This window comes from Schistocerca nitens, chromosome 3 (assembly GCF_023898315.1).
Source record: "Schistocerca nitens isolate TAMUIC-IGC-003100 chromosome 3, iqSchNite1.1, whole genome shotgun sequence".
Classification (NCBI taxonomy): domain Eukaryota; kingdom Metazoa; phylum Arthropoda; class Insecta; order Orthoptera; family Acrididae; genus Schistocerca; species Schistocerca nitens.
In genome coordinates, this window is record NC_064616.1 from 853,262,205 (window position 1) to 853,280,328 (window position 18,124).

The 18,124-nt window shown below is 45.7% G+C and overlaps 1 protein-coding gene across 1 annotated transcript in view; it reads right to left on the reverse strand.

Moving 5' to 3' along the window:
• LOC126249450 (vitellogenin-like) overlaps positions 1-18,124 on the reverse strand; it is a gene marked incomplete at its 3' end in the record, with an annotated part of 380,348 nt that overhangs the window by 286,070 nt on the left and 76,154 nt on the right. Inside the window, exons 7-10 of the mRNA XM_049951103.1 lie at positions 14,956-15,464; positions 9,959-10,199; positions 2,264-2,280; positions 488-656 (exon numbers count right to left, since the gene is read on the reverse strand). Coding sequence (XP_049807060.1) covers positions 488-656; positions 2,264-2,280; positions 9,959-10,199; positions 14,956-15,464 — 936 coding nt within the window. The remainder of the gene's footprint in view (positions 1-487; positions 657-2,263; positions 2,281-9,958; positions 10,200-14,955; positions 15,465-18,124) is intronic.

Genomic DNA, 18,124 nt, shown 5'->3' on the forward strand with positions numbered 1-18,124 from the left:
CCGTTTGACGTATGGTAGCGCCATATAGCGGGACAGCCATAGCGTCATCTGGTTTCTTCCTTCAAACTAGACAAGTTTCGTCTTTTTAGTTTTTTCGTTTGACGCTTATTTCATGAGATATTTGGCCCGGTCAAGATCAATGGACCATCCTGTATACTGAAATAAGTGATGTTTCAGCACACTGTTAAATTTTGGCACATCACCTCACTGGCACATACAGTAAATAACGCTTACCACACTTAAGATTAATGTACGTGTAACTGTAATGCACCTTATGATGGCAACACGCTGCTAATAAATGTTAGTTAAATGTAGATGAAGCAGTACGAATTTTTCGATAAATTTATGATACAGTCGCTGCCCTCAACTAATTCTATACAACTTGGAAACATTAAAGTTATCTGACTGCATATACACTCATGTGTTGAGTGCTATGCAGAGATGAGACGGTTCCGCTAGCCAGATGCCCTCAAACTGTAGCACTCACGTAAAAGCTCTGTACGAGCGAGGCGTCTGGCGCGATGAGGGCTGCGGGCAGCGCCGACACGAGCTCCGCTGCCTCCTCGCCGACCAACTTCTTCGTCTCGAGCAGCGAGCGCGCCAGCTGGAACGCCGGGCTGGTGCCGCACAGCTTCACCACGTCGCGGTACACCTTCCTGTCAACACATGTTCTAGTATTGACACTGCGCTCAAGAATTAGAAGTTGATGTTGTTGTTGTTGTGGTCTCCAGTCCTGAGACTGGTTTGATGCAGCTCTCCATGCTACTCTATCCTGTGCAAGTTTCTTTATCTCCCAGTACCTACTGCAACCTACATTCTTCTGAATCTGCTTAGTCTATTCATCTCTTGGTCTCACTCTACGATTTTTACCCTCCACGCTGCCCTCCAATGCTAAATTGGTGATCCCTTGATGCCTCAGAACATGCCCTACCAACCGAACTAGTCAAGTTGTGCCACAAACTTCTTTTCTCCCCAATCCTATTCAGTACTTCCTCATTAGATATGTGATCTACCCATCTAATCTTCAGCATTCTTCTTAGCACCAGGTTCCGAAAGCTTCTATTCTCTTCGTGTCCAAACTGTTTATCGTCCATGTTTCACTTCCATACATGGCTACACTCCATACAAATACTTTCAGAAACGACTTCCTGACACTTAAATCTATACTCGATGTTAACAAATTTCTCTTCTTCAGGAACGCTTTCCTTGCCATTGCACGTCTACATTTTATATCCTCTCTACTTCGACCATCATCAGTTATTTTGCTCCCCAAATAGCAAAACTCCTTTACCACTTTAAGTGTCTCATTTACTTATCTAATTCCCTCAGCATCATCCGACTTCATTAGACTACATTCCATTATCCTCGTTTGGCTTTTGTTGATGTTCATCTTATATCCTCCTTTCAAGACACTGTCCATTCCGTTCAACTGCTCTTCCAAGTCCTTTGCTGTCTCTGGCAGAATTGCAATGTCATCGGCGAACTTTAAAGTTTTTATTTCTTCTCCATGGATTTTAATACCTACTCCGAATGTTTCTTTTGTTTCCTTTACTGCTTGCTCAATATACAGATTGAACAACATCGGGGAGAGGCTACAACCCTGTCTCACTCCCTTCCCAACCAATGCTTCCCTTTCATGTCCCCCGACACTTATAACTGCCATCTAGTTTCTATACAAATTGTAAATAGCCTTCGCTCCCTGTATTTTACCCCTGCCACCTTCAGAATTTGAAAGAGAGTATTCCAGTCAACATTGTCAAAAACTTTCTCTAAATCTACAAATGCTAGAAACGTAGGTTTGCCTTTTCTTAATCTAGCTTCTAAAATAAGTCGGAATCCAAACTGATCTTCCCCGAGGTCGGCTTCTACCAGTTTTTCCGTTCGTCTGTAAAGAATTCAGTTTAGTATTTTGCAGCCGTGACTTATTAAACTGATAGTTCGGTAATTTTCACCTTTGTCAACACCTGCTTTCTTTGGGATTGGAATTGTTATATTATTTTTGAAGTCTCAGGGTATTTCGCCTGTCTCATATATTTTGCTCTCCAGATGGTAGAGTTTTGTCAGGACTGGCTCTCCCAGTAGTTCTAATGGAATGTTGTCTACTTCCGGGGCCTTGTTTCGACTCAGGTCTTTCAGGGCTCTGTCAAACTCTTCACGCAGCATCGTATCTCCCATTTCATCTTCATCTACATCCTCTTCCATTTCTATAACATTGCCCTCAGGTACATCGCCCTTCTATAGACCCTCTATTTACTCCTTCCACCTTTCTGCTTTCTCTTCTTTACTTTCAACTGGGTTTCCATCTGAGCTCCTGATATTCATACAAGTGGTTCTCTTTTCTCCAAAAGCCTCTTTAGTTTTCCTGTAGGCAGTATCTATCTTACCCCTAGTGAGATAAGCCTCTACATCCTTACATTAGCCGGCCGAAGTGGCCGTGCGGTTAAAGGCGCTGCAGTCTGGAACCGCAAGACCGCTACGGTCGCAGGTTCGAATCCTGCCTCGGGCATGGATGTTTGTGATGTCCTTAGGTTAGTTAGGTTTAACTAGTTCTAAGTTCTAGGGGACTAATGACCTCAGCAGTTGAGTCCCATAGTGCTCAGAGCCATTTGAACCATTTGAACCATCCTTACATTTGTCCTCTAGCCATGTCTGATTAGCCATTTTGCACTTCCTGTCGATCTCAATTTTGAGACGTTTGTATTCCTTTTTGCCTCCTTCATTTACTGCATTTTTATATTTTCTCCTTTCATCAATTAAATTCAATATTTATTGTGTCACCCAAGAATTTCTACTAGCCCGCGTCTTTTTACCTACTTGATCCTCTGCTGCCTGCACTACTTCATCCCTCAAAGCTACCCATTCTTCTTCTACTGTATTTCTTTCCCCCATTCTTGTCAATTGTTCCCTTATGCTCTCCCTGAAACTCTGTACAACCTCTGGTTTAGTCAGTTTATCCAGGTCCTATCTCCTTAGATTCCCACGAATTAAAAGTACCGGGTAGTTATAATTTAATGCGGAACCGATTCACACTGAAAATAATTAGTTCCAGTTTTGGCCACCAGGTGAAAATCTATATAGCATCTCATCGACTCTCCGGTGCTCATATTGGACAAACTACACAACGGCTAATATACACTACTGGCCATTAAAATTGTTACACCACGAAGAAGACGTGCTATAGACGCGAAATTTAACCGACAGGAAGAAGATGCTGTGATATGCAAATGATTAGCTTTTCAGAGCATTCACACAAGGTTGGCGCCGGTGGCGACACCTACAACGTGCTGACACGAGGAAAGTTTCCAACCGATTTCTCATACACAAACAGCAGTTGAACGGCGTTGCCTGGTAAAACGCTGTTGTGATGCCTCGTGTAAGGAGGGGAAATGCATATCATCACGTTTCCGACTTTGATAAAGGTCGGATTTTAGCCTATAACGATTGCGGTTTATTGTATCGCGACATTGCTGCTAGCGCTGGCCGAGATTCAATGTCTGTTAGCAGAATATGGAATCGGTGGGTTCAGGAGGGTAATACAGAACGCCGTGCTGGAACCCAACGGCCTCGTATCACTAGCAGTCGAGATGACAGGCATCTTATCCGCATGGCTGTAACGGATCGTGCAGCCACGTCTCGATCCCTGAGTCAACAGATGGTGACGTTAGCAACACAACAACCATCTGCACGAACAGTTCAACGACGTTTCCAGCAGCATGGACTATCAGCTCGGAGACCATGGCTGCGGTTACCCTTGACGCTGCATCACAGATAGGAGCGCCTGCGATTGTATACTCAACGACGAACCTGGGTGCATGAATGGAAAAACGTAATTTTTTCGAATCAGTCCAGGTTCTGTTAACTGCATCATGATGGTCGCATCCGTGTTTGGCGACATCGCGGTGAACGCACATTGTAAGCGTGTATTCGTCATCGCCATACTGGCGTATCACCCGTCGTGATGGTATGGGGTGCCATTGATTACACGTCTCGGTCACCTCTTGTTCGCACTGACGGCACTGTGAACAGTGGACGTTACATTTCAGATGTGTTACGACCCGTGGCTCTAACCTTCATTCGATCCCTGCGAAACCCTACATTTCAGCAGGATAATGCAGGACCGCATGTTGCAGGTCCTGTTCGGGCCTTTCTGGATACAGGAAATGTTCGACTGCTGCCCTGGCCAGCACATTCTCCAGGTCTCTCACCAATTGAAAACGTCTGGTAAATGGTGGCCGAGCAACTGGCTCGTCAAAATACGCCGGTCACTACTCTTGATGAACTGTGGTATCGTGTTGAAGCTGCATGGGCAGCTGTACCTGTACACGCCATCCAAGCTGTATTTGACTCAATGCCCAGGCGTATCAATGCCGTTATTACGGCCAGAGGTGGTTGTTCTGGGTACTGATTTCTCAGGATCAATGCACCCAAATTGCGTGAAAATGTAATCACATGTCAGTTCTAGTATAATACACTTCTCCAATGAATACCCGTTTATCATCTGCATTTCTTCTTGGTGTAGCAATTTTATTGGCCACTAGTGTAAAATCAACGTTATGCCTTTCTCATTTGTTTGACCTGTTCTTCCCTCATCCTGTTGTTCCTAATCCATGACATATGGAAACATTTCTATACGTCTTTCTTGCATTCACAGCGCCAGATCTGCACCTGGTGGCCAAAATTGGAACAAATTTTTTTTCTGTGTAAATCGACTGTGCATTAACGCATTAAAATATTTACCTAGTTTCACTGCCACGCGATAGTTACAGCCCAAAATGGACCTCTGTATGTAGTTGCACTTTGATTATAACCACCCAGTAGCTGCTGTGTTGGAGATATGGCACTCAACTTGGCAACATGAGGGTAATAGTTCAGCATCTCACGTGACTGGAACGTCGTGCAATCTTGACCTGACCATCGTTTGACACTCAGGTGAAGACTGGGCAAGACGTACGACATCAGCGCCGTTCATTGAAACCAGACTGTAGGTATTCAACATGTGAGACACTTCGTCTCTGAGGTCGTGCTGGTGTCAACGGATAAGACGTTTTTTTTTCCATTGGTGCTGAATTTAGACCCGTCATCTGATTGCTTGGAATGGGTTGTGCTGGCATCTTAGCCATACAGGTAGGGCCCCACGAAGTCGCTCTCAATATCTGCAGCCGAATGCACCACTGTAAGCGTCCCACAGCAAAATGGCGAGTCAGCTCTTCTTATTAAGTTTTCTGATGTTATTTATAATTTTCTTCGAATTCAGTTATTTTTTAAAATATAATTCAACTCTGGGAGGTGAAAATACATAAACATATTGATTGAGAAGAGTGCAAAAAATGACAGGAAAGACAGAAATGATTGTTCTGCCACCCATGTTGTTCGGGGGTGACTATCTCAGCATTTTGCGTCGAGCCCCAGACACTCGACATAATCCAGAATGAATTTTCACTCTGCAGTAGAGTGTGAGCTGATTTGAAACTTCTGACTAATTAAAACTGTGTGCTGTACTAGTACTCGAACCTGAGACCTTTCTGTCCTTTGGAAAGTAGGAGATAAGGTACTGGTGGAAGCGAAGCTGTAAGGGTTGGTCACGAATCGTGATTCGATAGCTCAGTCGCTAGAGTACTTGCCCGTTGAAGGTTACGGTTCGCTCCCTGGTTCAGCACATATTCCCAGCCGGATATTACGTTTATCCAATTTTAGCTCACAAATAGGTGGGGTGCCAAGTAGTCACCTCATACCCTCGAGAGCAATATTAGTAACTGAGATTATTGCTAGTTACCTATCCTAAAGAATCATTTACATTAATAATAAAACTATTGACGCTTACATGAAGCACAGGTCACAGTAACTAGCCAAGAAACTAGATTAACTTGTACTAGTTGCAGGTTATATTGTGACCAAAAACTAAAAATAACTGGCCATATTCTCTTGCTATTTAGACTATGTAAGCTGAGTGTACAAAGTCGCGGGAAGGGTTGTCCCAATTCAAGATCTGCCGTCTATGAAGCCCGAATGTAGCGGTTACATGTTGTGTCTACACTCCGTTACACAAAGGTTTATAGTGAACATGGCAGCACGTTGCAAGTCAGGAAACTGCCCATTCCACGAATGCGGTATATAGTCTGATGTATATGGTGTATGCGGTCGACATATCTCATCTTCAGCCATTTCTTAATACCAAAAAACAAAAAATCATACACATATCGTCCCCTATGACTAACCTCCCATTTCTTCCCTCCCACCCACTCGCCTGTGTTTGATCTGGTGGTCATCTCTTATAGGTACTCCGGCTACTTCATTTACTTTCTCAGAACTATGCATCTTTAACCAGGAGGAATGCAGCTCATCATCTGATGGCATGTCAGTTGGATATACAGGGTGGTCAGACAATGTGTGAAATGCCTGTAGGGATGTTACAGGGCAGGCTGTACTGATACATAAATGTTAAGAAACAAATTCGATACGTTGATCCGTTTCCGAGTTATTTAGCATAGAATTTAGCCAATCGGGGCGTCGCGCGCTCGCATTCAAGCGGCCTGCCAGGGGCGGTGTTCCCCAACGAGTGCTCTGTCTCGTTAGCTGAAACTTGAATTTACGCGCGCGACGATCTGATTGGCTAACTTCAATGCTAAATAACTCGGAAACGGCGCAAAGTATCGAAATTTTTTTTTTGTAACATTCATATCTCAGTACAACCTGCCCTGCAACATCCCTACAAGCGTTTCAGACATTTTCTGACCACACTGTATACCAAGCACCACACACAGTGCATTCTCTGATGTGGTACCGAATATTTCTTGAAGTCTCAGTAGTGCACTCCCCTGTCCTCCACTGATTACAGTCCTGAGACTAGTTGCTCAAGTCCTGCCCAAAAAGTTCATTACAGATTCAAAGAGGGCAATGTGGTGCTTTCTGATTAGTGTTAGAAGTCGTAACTCTGTATTGAGCAGTTCTTACTAGTACTAATTGCTTCATTACTCGTTTAGAGACAAATAAATGAATTAATTGACAGCGTGACACAGCAATGACTACTTAAGGGCTACTATAGTGCTGCACACTGTATCATTATTATTATTACTATTATTATTACTATTATTATTGTTATTATTGGAGTGGTTAGACACAAAGGATTAACAGCCTGAAGTCCGGTTTCTACCGGTTTAGAAGTAAGGAGTGCAACAATGAAGTGATTTACCAACAGTAAATATAGTGAACACACTTTAACTTGGTTGATTTGAAATGTGGTTGCAGTGTGCAGGTCAAGCAAGAGCCACAATGGAGAGGGGTAATGCAGGGGAAGCATGTTTTCTAACAAATGTGTACCCTCACTGTGGATAGCTAGCTTTCTTTTCTGAGAAGGAGTTGTGGGTAGCACTTGCGATGCTTCACAGAGTCCTTCGTCATTCATTCTAATACAGACACACACACACACACACACACACACACACACACAGAGAGAGAGAGAGAGAGAGAGGTGGGAGGGAGGGTGGGAGGGAGGGAGGGAGGGAGGTAGGGAGAGAGAGAGAGAGAGAGAGAGAGAGAGAGGGGGAAACTAAATATCATTCACCTTTCATCATTTTAAAAATAAAATGACCAAGAAAAGTCTTTCATTCTGCACTTTTGTTAGGTGCTAAGGTTGGTGATAACGTGGGGGAGAGGGTGTTACAGCTGGCAGGTGGGGGGGGGGGGGGCGGGAGGTATTAACTAGTGTAATGTTCTAACAAGGGAAGCTCCCCGTCGTTCCCCCCCTAAGATTTAGTGGTAAGAGGGACCAGTGGACAGCCGGTCAAAATCTGAATACAGACAATCATGGAAACACGAAGCAGGTGTATTGGACTGTGAAAAAATGCAAAATAGTAACAGTCAACGATCTAAGAACAAGAAGTGCAATACAGAGCAGTAGGTAAAAGATATGACGTCATGGTTAAGTGGTTGTGGTGGTGGATTGCCAAACGGCTGAGCCGTGTTAAAAGCTCTCTCGTGACTTTTTTTTTTTTTTTTCCCCTCACTGTTCGCTGTATTCAATTTTATGTCTGTGTCGTGGAGTAATGTCCGTTTGTTACAGCGAGGTGTAAGGTAGAGACCTATAGTGACAGTTTATTCTGCACAACTAGTCTATTAGAAGTCGAAAAGGAAGTGACTTTCCTATGGGAACCGCAAACGTTTGATGACAAGGCGACAAATCAACCGAATCCTCCACCGTAAAACACATCTGGTGTGTCATACACGGCATTAGGGACAGTACGTGTGTGTCATATGATAGTAACCTCCTATCAATGCACCTAATTTGTACCCCTGGTAAGAGAGTGAGATGTGCCTCCTTACCCGATACAAGTGTTCGTATGAATGTGAATTTGATCATTCCCAAGGAAATGATGAAAACATATTTTGTCTCATAAACTGCAGGAAATGAACTCAACAGTTTCACAATCACATAGTTTCTCTGTGCGCTGTCAAGACAAATGTTTTTAACGTTTTTGAATTTGCGTTAATTTTGGAAGTCTTCACTCTTGAATTCCTTTCTTGTAACATAGTTCACATCCGTTTATTTGCTGTCCCGTTTCTGTGAGAAAATGGTTCAAATGGCTCTGAGCACTATGGGACTTAACATCTGAGGTCTTCAGTCACCTAGAACTTAGAACTACTTGAACCTAACTAACCTAAGGACATCACACACATCCATGCCCGAGGTAGGATTCGAGCCTGCGACCGTTGCGGTCGCGCAGTTCCAGACTGAAGCTCCTAGAACCGCTTCACTCTTGAATTCCTTTCTTGTAACATAGTTCACATCCGTTTATCTGTCGTCCCATTTCTGTGAGAAAATGGTTCATATGGCTCTGAGCACTATGGGACTTAACATCTGAGGTCTTCAGTCCCCTATAACTTAGAACTACTTAAACCTAACTAACCTAAGGACATGACACACATCCACGCCCGAGGTAGGATTCAAGCCTGCGACCGTTGCGGTCGCGCGGTTCCAGACTGAAGCGCCTAGAACCGCTCGACCACAGCGGCCGGCATTTCTGTGAGAATTATTTTTTTTTAATCTTCAAATGTGTGTGAAATCTTATGGTACTTAACTGCTAAGGTAATCAGTCCCTAAGCTTACACACTACTTAACCTAAACTATCCTAAGGGCAAACATACACACCCATGCCCGAGGGAGGACTCGAACCTCCGCCGGGTTTCTGCGAGACATCTATGTGGTATCTAGCCTTCTTTCACTATTCATCACATTTACTTCCGTTGGTAATGTCTTCTTACCACATAACTCATATGCTATAACAGATGTATAGTACGATAACTGCCAAGATTACAGAAATAGAACAAATATTGCAATGACCATACGGACAGTTCATAATGCTAATAAAAAAAATTTATGGTGTGAAGGAGTTCTGAATACGACTCGGCAGCTTGGCACTCCCAGACCATAAGCGCTGGCTGTTTTAGGCTGCTCTCTATTGTACTTCTTGTTCTTGAACCATTCACTGTTTCTATTTTGCTTTTGTTTTCATGCTTGATCTGTGTTTAGTTTTCGACGGGCTATCCACTGGGCCCTCTTACCACTAAATCTGAAGGGACGGGGTCCCGGGTTCGATTCCCAGCGGTGTCGGGGAGATTTTCACCTGCCTCGAGATGACTGGGTGTTTGTGTTGTCCTCTTCGTTTCATCATTATTCACGAAAGTGGCGGGATTGGACTGAGTGAGGGTTGGCAATTTGTACGGGCGCTGATAACAGCGCAGTTGAGCGCCCCACAAACCAAACATCATCATCATCATCAATCTGAACGGGTAAGACGGGGAGTTTTCCTTGTAAGAAACGTTGGGAACCACAGCATTAGGCAATATAAGCCTATAATGATGTAAAGAAGGTCTAACCATGTCAACAAGCTTCACGGTCGCTGTTTCTACATGACGAAGAATACTGTATAAATGAAGAGACGTGTTACCGCTCTGTGAGGACGAGGCTGGTGTCGCTACGCCGCGCGTCCATGATTCCAGCGAGCGCGCGCTGCAGGTCCGGCAGCGACAGCGCGCGGCACATCTCGACGGCGACGGCCATCTTCTCGAGCGTGCGCCGCTGCGCGATGTGCGCCGACTCCTCCAGGTCGCTGGCGATGTCTGTCACCAGCTCCTTCAGCTGCTGCACCATGCACGCGTGCGCGTCGCCCGCGCGATGCGACACGTAGTACGGAGACAGCGGCCTGAAACATCAACTTGCCTTCCTGCACAGCTGCTCGCCACCGCTGTCCCTACTGTACGTCAGTCTCGTGTAGAATAGAATTGGCCGTTTTCAATGGCTCCATACATGAGAGGGACCTCGAAACGCGAGTTGCACTTGCCGCCCCACGCTATCACCGTCGCGCAACAGAGTGGGGCGTTGTCACAAGAGAGTAAACAGGAAAAAAAATATGAAAATTTACGGTGAAGTCTTATGGGACCAAACTGCTGAGGTCATCGCTGTTGTGTACATACACTCCTGGAAATGGAAAAAAGAACACATTGACACCGGTGTGTCAGACCCACCATACTTGCTCCGGACACTGCGAGAGGGCTGTACAAGCAATGATCACACGCACGGCACAGCGGACACACCAGGAACCGCGGTGTTGGCCGTCGAATGGCGCTAGCTGCGCAGCATTTGTGCACCGCCGCCGTCAGTGTCAGCCAGTTTGCCGTGGCATACGGAGCTCCATCGCAGTCTTTAACACTGGTAGCATGCCGCGGCAGCGTGGACGTGAACCGTATGTGCAGTTGACGGACTTTGAGCGAGGGCGTATAGTGGGCATGCGGGAGGCCGGGTGGACGTACCGCCGAATTGCTCAACACGTGGGGCGTGAGGTCTCCACAGTACATCGATGTTGTCGCCAGTGGTCGGCGGAAGGTGCACGTGCCCGTCGACCTGGGACCGGACCGCAGCGACGCACGGATGCACGCCAAGACCGTAGGATACTTTGCAGTGCCGTAGGGGACCGCACCGCCACTTCCCAGCAAATTAGGGACACTGTTGCTCCTGGGGTATCGGCGAGGACCATTCGCAACCGTCTCCATGAAGCTGGGCTACGGTCCCGCACACCGTTAGGCCGTCTTCCGCTCACGCTCCAACATCGTGCAGCCCGCCTCCAGTGGTGTAGCGACAGGCGTGAATGGAGGGACGAATGGAGACGTGTCGTCTTCAGCGATGAGAGTCGCTTCTGCCTTGGTGCCAATGATGGTCGTATGCGTGTTTGGCGCCGTGCAGGTGAGCGCCACAATCAGGACTGCATACGACCGAGGCACACAGGGCCAACACCCGGCATCATGGTGTGGGGAGCGATCTCCTACACTGGCCGTACACCACTGGTGATCGTCGAGGGGACACTGAATAGTGCACGGTACATCCAAACCGTCATCGAACCCATCGTTCTACCATTCCTAGACCGGCAAGGGAACTTGCTGTTCCAACAGGACAATGCACGTCCGCATGTATCCCGTGCCACCCATCGTGCTCTAGAAGGTGTAAGACAACTACCCTGGCCAGCAAGATCTCCGGATCTGTCCCCCATTGAGCATGTTTGGGACTGGATGAAGCGTCGTCTCACGCGGTCTGCACGTCCAGCACGAACGCTGGTCCAACTGAGGCGCCAGGTGGAAATGGCATGGCAAGCCGTTCCACAGGACTACAACCAGCATCTCTACGATCGTCTCCATGGGAGAATAGCAGCCTGCATTGCTGCGAAAGGTGGATATACACTGTACTAGTGCCGACATTGTGCATGCTCTGTTGCCTGTGTCTATGTGCCTGTGGTTCTGTCAGTGTGATTATGTGATGTATCTGACCCCATGAATGTGTCAATAAAGTTTCCCCTTCCTGGGACAATGAATTCACGGTGTTCTTATTTCAATTTCCAGGAGTGTAGTTCCGCGTAGTCAGCGCGTACACAACTTTCCCAGTAGAGCGCGCTCCGCTAAGCACAACAGCGCAGGCGCAGCGCTCGTCCGTCTCCGCACTACGAGATGGCGCTGTCTTAGAGACGGACCAAATTCTGCTTCCGCCGATCCGCGTATTAATATGTAACGCAGCCAATGAGATTGCTGCTAACGTAGAACCTTTTCTCCTCGCGGATCACACTCGCGCAGTGATACCTGAACGCTCGATTGTACAGACCTCCGATTAGTCAGGCTGCATTTGTCTGCCTTAGTCTGCATCAGTCTGCATTAGTCTGCATTTGTCTGTACCAGTCTATAGTCAAGTTTCAGTCTGCGCCTAATAAGATTATCATATTCCTGTACATAGCCATGAAGAGAAATGTATAGACACTTTGTCAAGTATCAGAGATATGTGAGAATAAGATTAATGTACAAAGACCAAAGGAACTTCAGATTGTCAATTGTAAATAGCATCCAGAATCAAGTTAAGCAAGGTTTATGATTTTTATTATTTTAATAAATGTGTGTGAAAATTAATCAAGTTCTGTTTAAAGTCGGTCACCGTCAATCTGCTACTCTGAGCGTGCAAGTGGCATTTCTGTTGTCTGACCTAACGGCAGAAGATAAACACGCCACGATAAGAGCACGAGACATATTGCTGACACTCGCCTACTTCGTTAGAGCGACAAGTCAAATAATCTGATGGTGTGTGTACCGAAGGTCTTACAGTACGCACACCACAATCGGTCCCTAAGCTTACACACTACCTAATCTAACCTAATCTAACTTACGCTATGAACAACATACACAGCCATCCATGGGGGAGGACTCGAACCTCCGACAGGGGGAGCCGCGCGCACCGTGACAAGGCGCCCCAGACCGCTCGGCTACCCCGCGCGGCTCAGGAGCAGTTATGCTATAGTACGGTTGATAGGTGCATCACAGGGTGCGAATGAAATAACGTGACAACTGGAAACGTATTCCAAATCTGAAGTATACAGCACAGGACGATTCTTATGTGGAAATCGTCTACATCGGACACAGTTTGACCGCGATATTCTACATCTACATCCATACTCCGCAAGCCACCTGACGGTGTGTGGCGGAGGGTACTTTGAGTACCTCTATCGGATCTCCCTTCTATTCCAGTCTCGTATTGTTCGTGGAAAGAAAGATTGTCGGTATGCCACTGTGTGGGCTCTAAACTCTAAGATTTTATCCTAATGGTCTCTTAGCGAGATATACGTAGGAGGGAGCAATATACTGCTTGACTCCTCGGTGAAGGTATGTTCTCGAAACTTCAAGAAAAGCCCGTACCGAGCTACTGAGCGTCTCTCTTGCAGAGTCTTCCACTGGAGTTTATCTATCATCTCCGTAACGATTTCGCGATTATTAAATGATCCTGTAACGAAGGGCACTTTCCTCTGTTGGATCTTCTCTATCTCTTCTATCAACCCTATCTGGTACGGATCCCACACTGGTAAGCAATATTCAAGCAGTGGGCGAACAAGTGTACTGTAACCTACTTCATTTGTTTTCGGACAGCATTTCCGTAAGATTCTTCCAATGAATCTCAGTGTGGCATCTGCTTTACCGACGATTGATTTTATATAGTTATTCCATTTTAAATCACTTCTTATGCCTACTCAAATGGCTGAAATGGCTCTGAGCACTATGGGACTTAACTTCTGAGGTCATCACTTCCCTAGAACTTAGAACTACTTAAACCTAACTAACCTAAGGACATCACACACATCCATGCCCAGGGCAGGATTCGAATCTGCGACCGTAGCGATCGCGCGGTTCCAGACTGTAGCGCCTAGAACCGCTCGTCCACTCCGGCCGGCTATGCCTACTCCCAGATAAATATGGAATTAACTGCTTCCAGTTGTTGACCTACTATACTGTAGCTAAATGATAAAGGATCTTTCTTTCTATGTATTCGCAGAACATTACACTTGTCTACACTGAGATTCAATTGCCATTCCCTGCACCATGCGTCAATTTGTTGCAGATCCTCCTGCATTTCAGTACAATTTTCCATTGTTACAACCTCTCGATATACTACAGCATCATCCGCAAAAACCCTGAGTGAACTTCCGATGTTATACACAAGGTCATTTATATATATTGTGAATAGCAACGGTCCTAGGACACTCCCCTCCGGCACATCTGAAATCACTCTTACTTCGGAAGACTTCTCTCCATTGAGAATGACATGCTGCGTTCTGTTATCTAGGAACTCTTCAATCCAATCACACAAATGCTCTGATAGTCCATATGCACTTATTTTGTTCATTAAGCGACTGCAGGGAATTGTATCAAACGCCTTGCGGAAGTCAAGAAACACGGCATCTACCTGGGAACCCGTGTCTATGGCCATCTGAGTCTCGTGGCGAATAGCGCGAGCTGGGTTTCACACGATCGTCTTTTTCGAAACCCATGCTAATTCCTACAGGGTAGATTTCTAGTCTCCAGAAAAGTCATTATACTCCAACATAGTACGTGTTCCAAAATTCTACAACTGATCGACGTTAGAGATATAGGTCTATAGTTCTGCACATCTGTTCGTCTTCCCTTCTTGAAAACTGGGATGACCTGTGCCCTTTTCCAATCTTTTGGAACGCTACGCTCTTCTAGAGACCTACGGTACACGGCTGCAAGAAGAGGGGCAAGTTCCTTCGCGTACTCTGTGTAAAATCGAACTGGTATCCCATCAGGTCCAGCGGCCTTTCCTCTTTTGAGCGACTTTAATTGTTTTTCTATCCCTCTGTCATCTATTTCGATATCTACCATTTTGTCATCTGTGCGACAATCTAGAGAAGGAACTACAGTGCAGTCTTCCTCTGTGAAACAGCTTTGGAAAAAGACATTTAGTACTTCGTCCTTTAGTCTGTCATCCTCTGTTTCAGTACCATTTTGGTCACAGAGTGTCTGGACATTTTGTGATGTGAACTAGTGTATCCACCTCGGCACTATCGTTGACAAAATAACAATAAAAAGTATCGAGTACGTAAAAGTGTCTATTGTACTTGATGTGGCGAAGCCTACCTGGCCAGTGGAGTGTAGAGGCCGTGCCTCACAGGCGCTGCCCTGGTGTCCCTGGTGCGACGGCGGTGGTGCCTCCCGCTCTCTTCCAGCTGGTTCTCCAGCCCCAGGTTCTCGCTGTCGAACAGCCGGCTCCTGGACCTGTGTCTGCTCCTCGACCTGTGCCTGGAGCGCCGGGTCGTCACTTCCGTGGCTTCTGTCGGCTCAGGCATTGACGTGGTCTCCTCCGCGTCCTCTGGGAATTCCAGTGAAGCTACGTTATTTGGACCGGACTCTTCGGTAGGTTCAGCAACGACTTCAACTTCAGGGACTACCCAGTCAGGCTGGAAGGCGTCAACTCTCGTGGGTTCAGAAAACTCAGGTACCGTGGTCTCAGGTACTTCCGCCGTCGTGGTTTCAGGCTCATCACCATGTTCGGCATCGATTTCTATTTCTGGTGCTGCAGCTTCACCCGCGACTCCGAAGGGCAATGTCTCCGTCGGTTTTATCCATTCCACAGGTTCCGTCTCCAGCTGTTCGTAACAAATAAAGGTTTAACTTTTCAGCAACAATTAAGAAATATTCCTAAATAAATACTTACTAACAACTATTTTGACTTAAAATATGGCGTTAAATTCAAAAATTAATAAACTAAACCTAAGACTACTTCACTACACTCGTCTCACTAACGCGTTTCTTAGAAAGAAGATGTATACACAAGGTGTTTGTTTTAACTTGAGACAATTATCTCGAAAGCGACGCATCATATGAAACAAATGTTCTAGGTGAAAAGTTCATATTAGTAAAGGGGATATATGTCTGTGCTGCAACTGGCCATCTCCTAACCACACCTCTTGCGTAGGCTGGATCAACTTCGTATTTTCAAATGGGAAACCACCATTTTTATTGCATATCCGGATTCTAGGCCAAAAAATACGTATATTTTACTCAAACTATTGTTTCCTATTCGCGTTAGTAGACAAGTACCCACTGTGCCTATTTTTGTAACTAAGGACCGACCCATTTGGTTATACATTACATTTACGAGGTAAATATAAAGCTTTGTGTAACTAACGGTTGATGTTCAAATGTTACATGAGTGTTGCAGATATGATTGTAAAGTACAAACAAAGTGGCTACACATTGAGATTTCTGGCAGATAAGGAGGAGGAGGAGAGGAGGAGATTAGTATTTAACGTCCCGTCGACAACGAGGTCATTAGAGACGGAGCACAAACTCGGATTAGGGAAGAATGGGGAAGGAAACCGGCCGTGCCCTTTCAAAGGAACCATTCCGGCATTTGCCTGAAACTATGTAGGGAAAGCACGGAAGACCTAAATCAGGATGGCCGGAGACGGATTTGAACCGTCGTTCTCCCGAATGCGAGTCCAGGGTGCTAACGACTTCGCCACCTCGCTCGGTGGCAGATAAGCCACTCGTATGGTAATGTAGTTTTCTGTTCCCTATACTTAGTTGTCTCACGTTAAAACAAAAACCCTGTACATACAGTTCTCAAAAGAGATAGGTGAACACGTGTATCAAAGTCCGGTACGTTAGATATATTTTGATACAGGCAGTCACTGCGACCTTATTGTATAGTCTGAGACCTTCACATTCAATGTATGTAACAATTTAAGACATTCGCATCGTATGGGCTGTGTTATGCATTACAGTACAAGGTGACCCCCTGAAAGAAGTGACTTCCAGCGTCCCAGTGTTCTTCAATCAGGTACACAAAGGGTAGTTGACATTTTTGGACGTTGTATTCAACCAAGAACAAGCAGAGCGACATTTTAAAGCAGGCTAGTCGCAAGGGCGCTGTTTTATTTACGGAGGATGTACTTTCCATCGTGTTGCTGCAGATGCCATTGTCTCTCCACCTGTCATCAATAGCTCTTGGACACGCTACAGGAAGACAGGTCAGTACACAAGGCGAATCAGACAAGGCCGCTGAAGCATTACAAGCCCGCGTGAAGAGCGATATCTGACCATCTCTGCGTTGCGGCGTCGCACGGATACGCCAGAGCACTGCAAGTGGATCGCAGGGCCGCTGGAGTCTCTGCGTCCGGTCAGACTGTAACGGACAGGTTTATTAGAAAGGACCTTAAGGCCCAGACGTCCTGTTCGAGTAGCCCACTCGTTGGCACAACGACGTCCCGCAGCCCGCCTTCAGCTCTGCCGTTCCTACGTCAACTGGTAACTTCGTCACTGGCATAACGTCTTATTCACAGACGAGGGATGTCTTGCAAAGCCTGGATATTGAAGTAATGGAATGTTCAGCAGCAATTCTCGATCTAAACCCCATCGAGAATATGTGGAACATGCTTGATACACGTACTGGTGGTCGTCCTCGTCCACCGCAGACTCTCCAAGAACTCTCATTGAAGGATGGGAACGGACACTACAGGGTGACCTCCACAGACTTATACGGGGCACGCCACGTAGGTTTCAGGTGGTGATAAATGCTCACGGAGCTCAAAATAATGGTTCAAATGGCTCTAAGCACTATGGGACTTAACATCTGAGGTCATCAGTCCCCTACAACTTAAAACTACTTAAACCTAACTAGCCTAAGGACAATACACACATCCATGCCCGAGGCAGGATTCGAACCTGCGATCGTAGCAGCAGCGGGGTTCCAGACTGAAGCGCCTAGAACCACTCGGCCACAGCGGCCGGCTACGGAGGGCAGACATGTTTTTGAAACTCTCAAAGTCCAGTGAAAAGCACCCAGGATGCCGATATGAATAATTATTTCTACTTTGTTTTCTACACTTGTTGGAAACTTGAGTTCTTGTTGTGTAAGTGATTGAGGATGTAATTATGTTTTGTTATTTACTTAATTGGTGTAAGACAAAGGTATAATTAGGTAACATACCCAGTCCTCGATTGTAGTTCAGTGGAGTATGGCAGACGTTTAAAGTCATGTTCCCCCAATTGACTATATTTTTTTGCAGAATAAACTGCACTGAGAATTCAAGGAAACAACGTGTCATTTGTACTGTAATACACTTAAACTTACAGTCAATAAATGCAAAATAGATATTTTGTCCCATTTACTCATCTTTTCTATGCCTTATTTTAAGATGAAGTGCGTATACTATTTACAAATTTCAGTTTTTCTTCAGTTAACAGTAATATGAGAGGTTATGGATATGAAGAGACGCAGATGTCAGCGACGATTTTCATATCT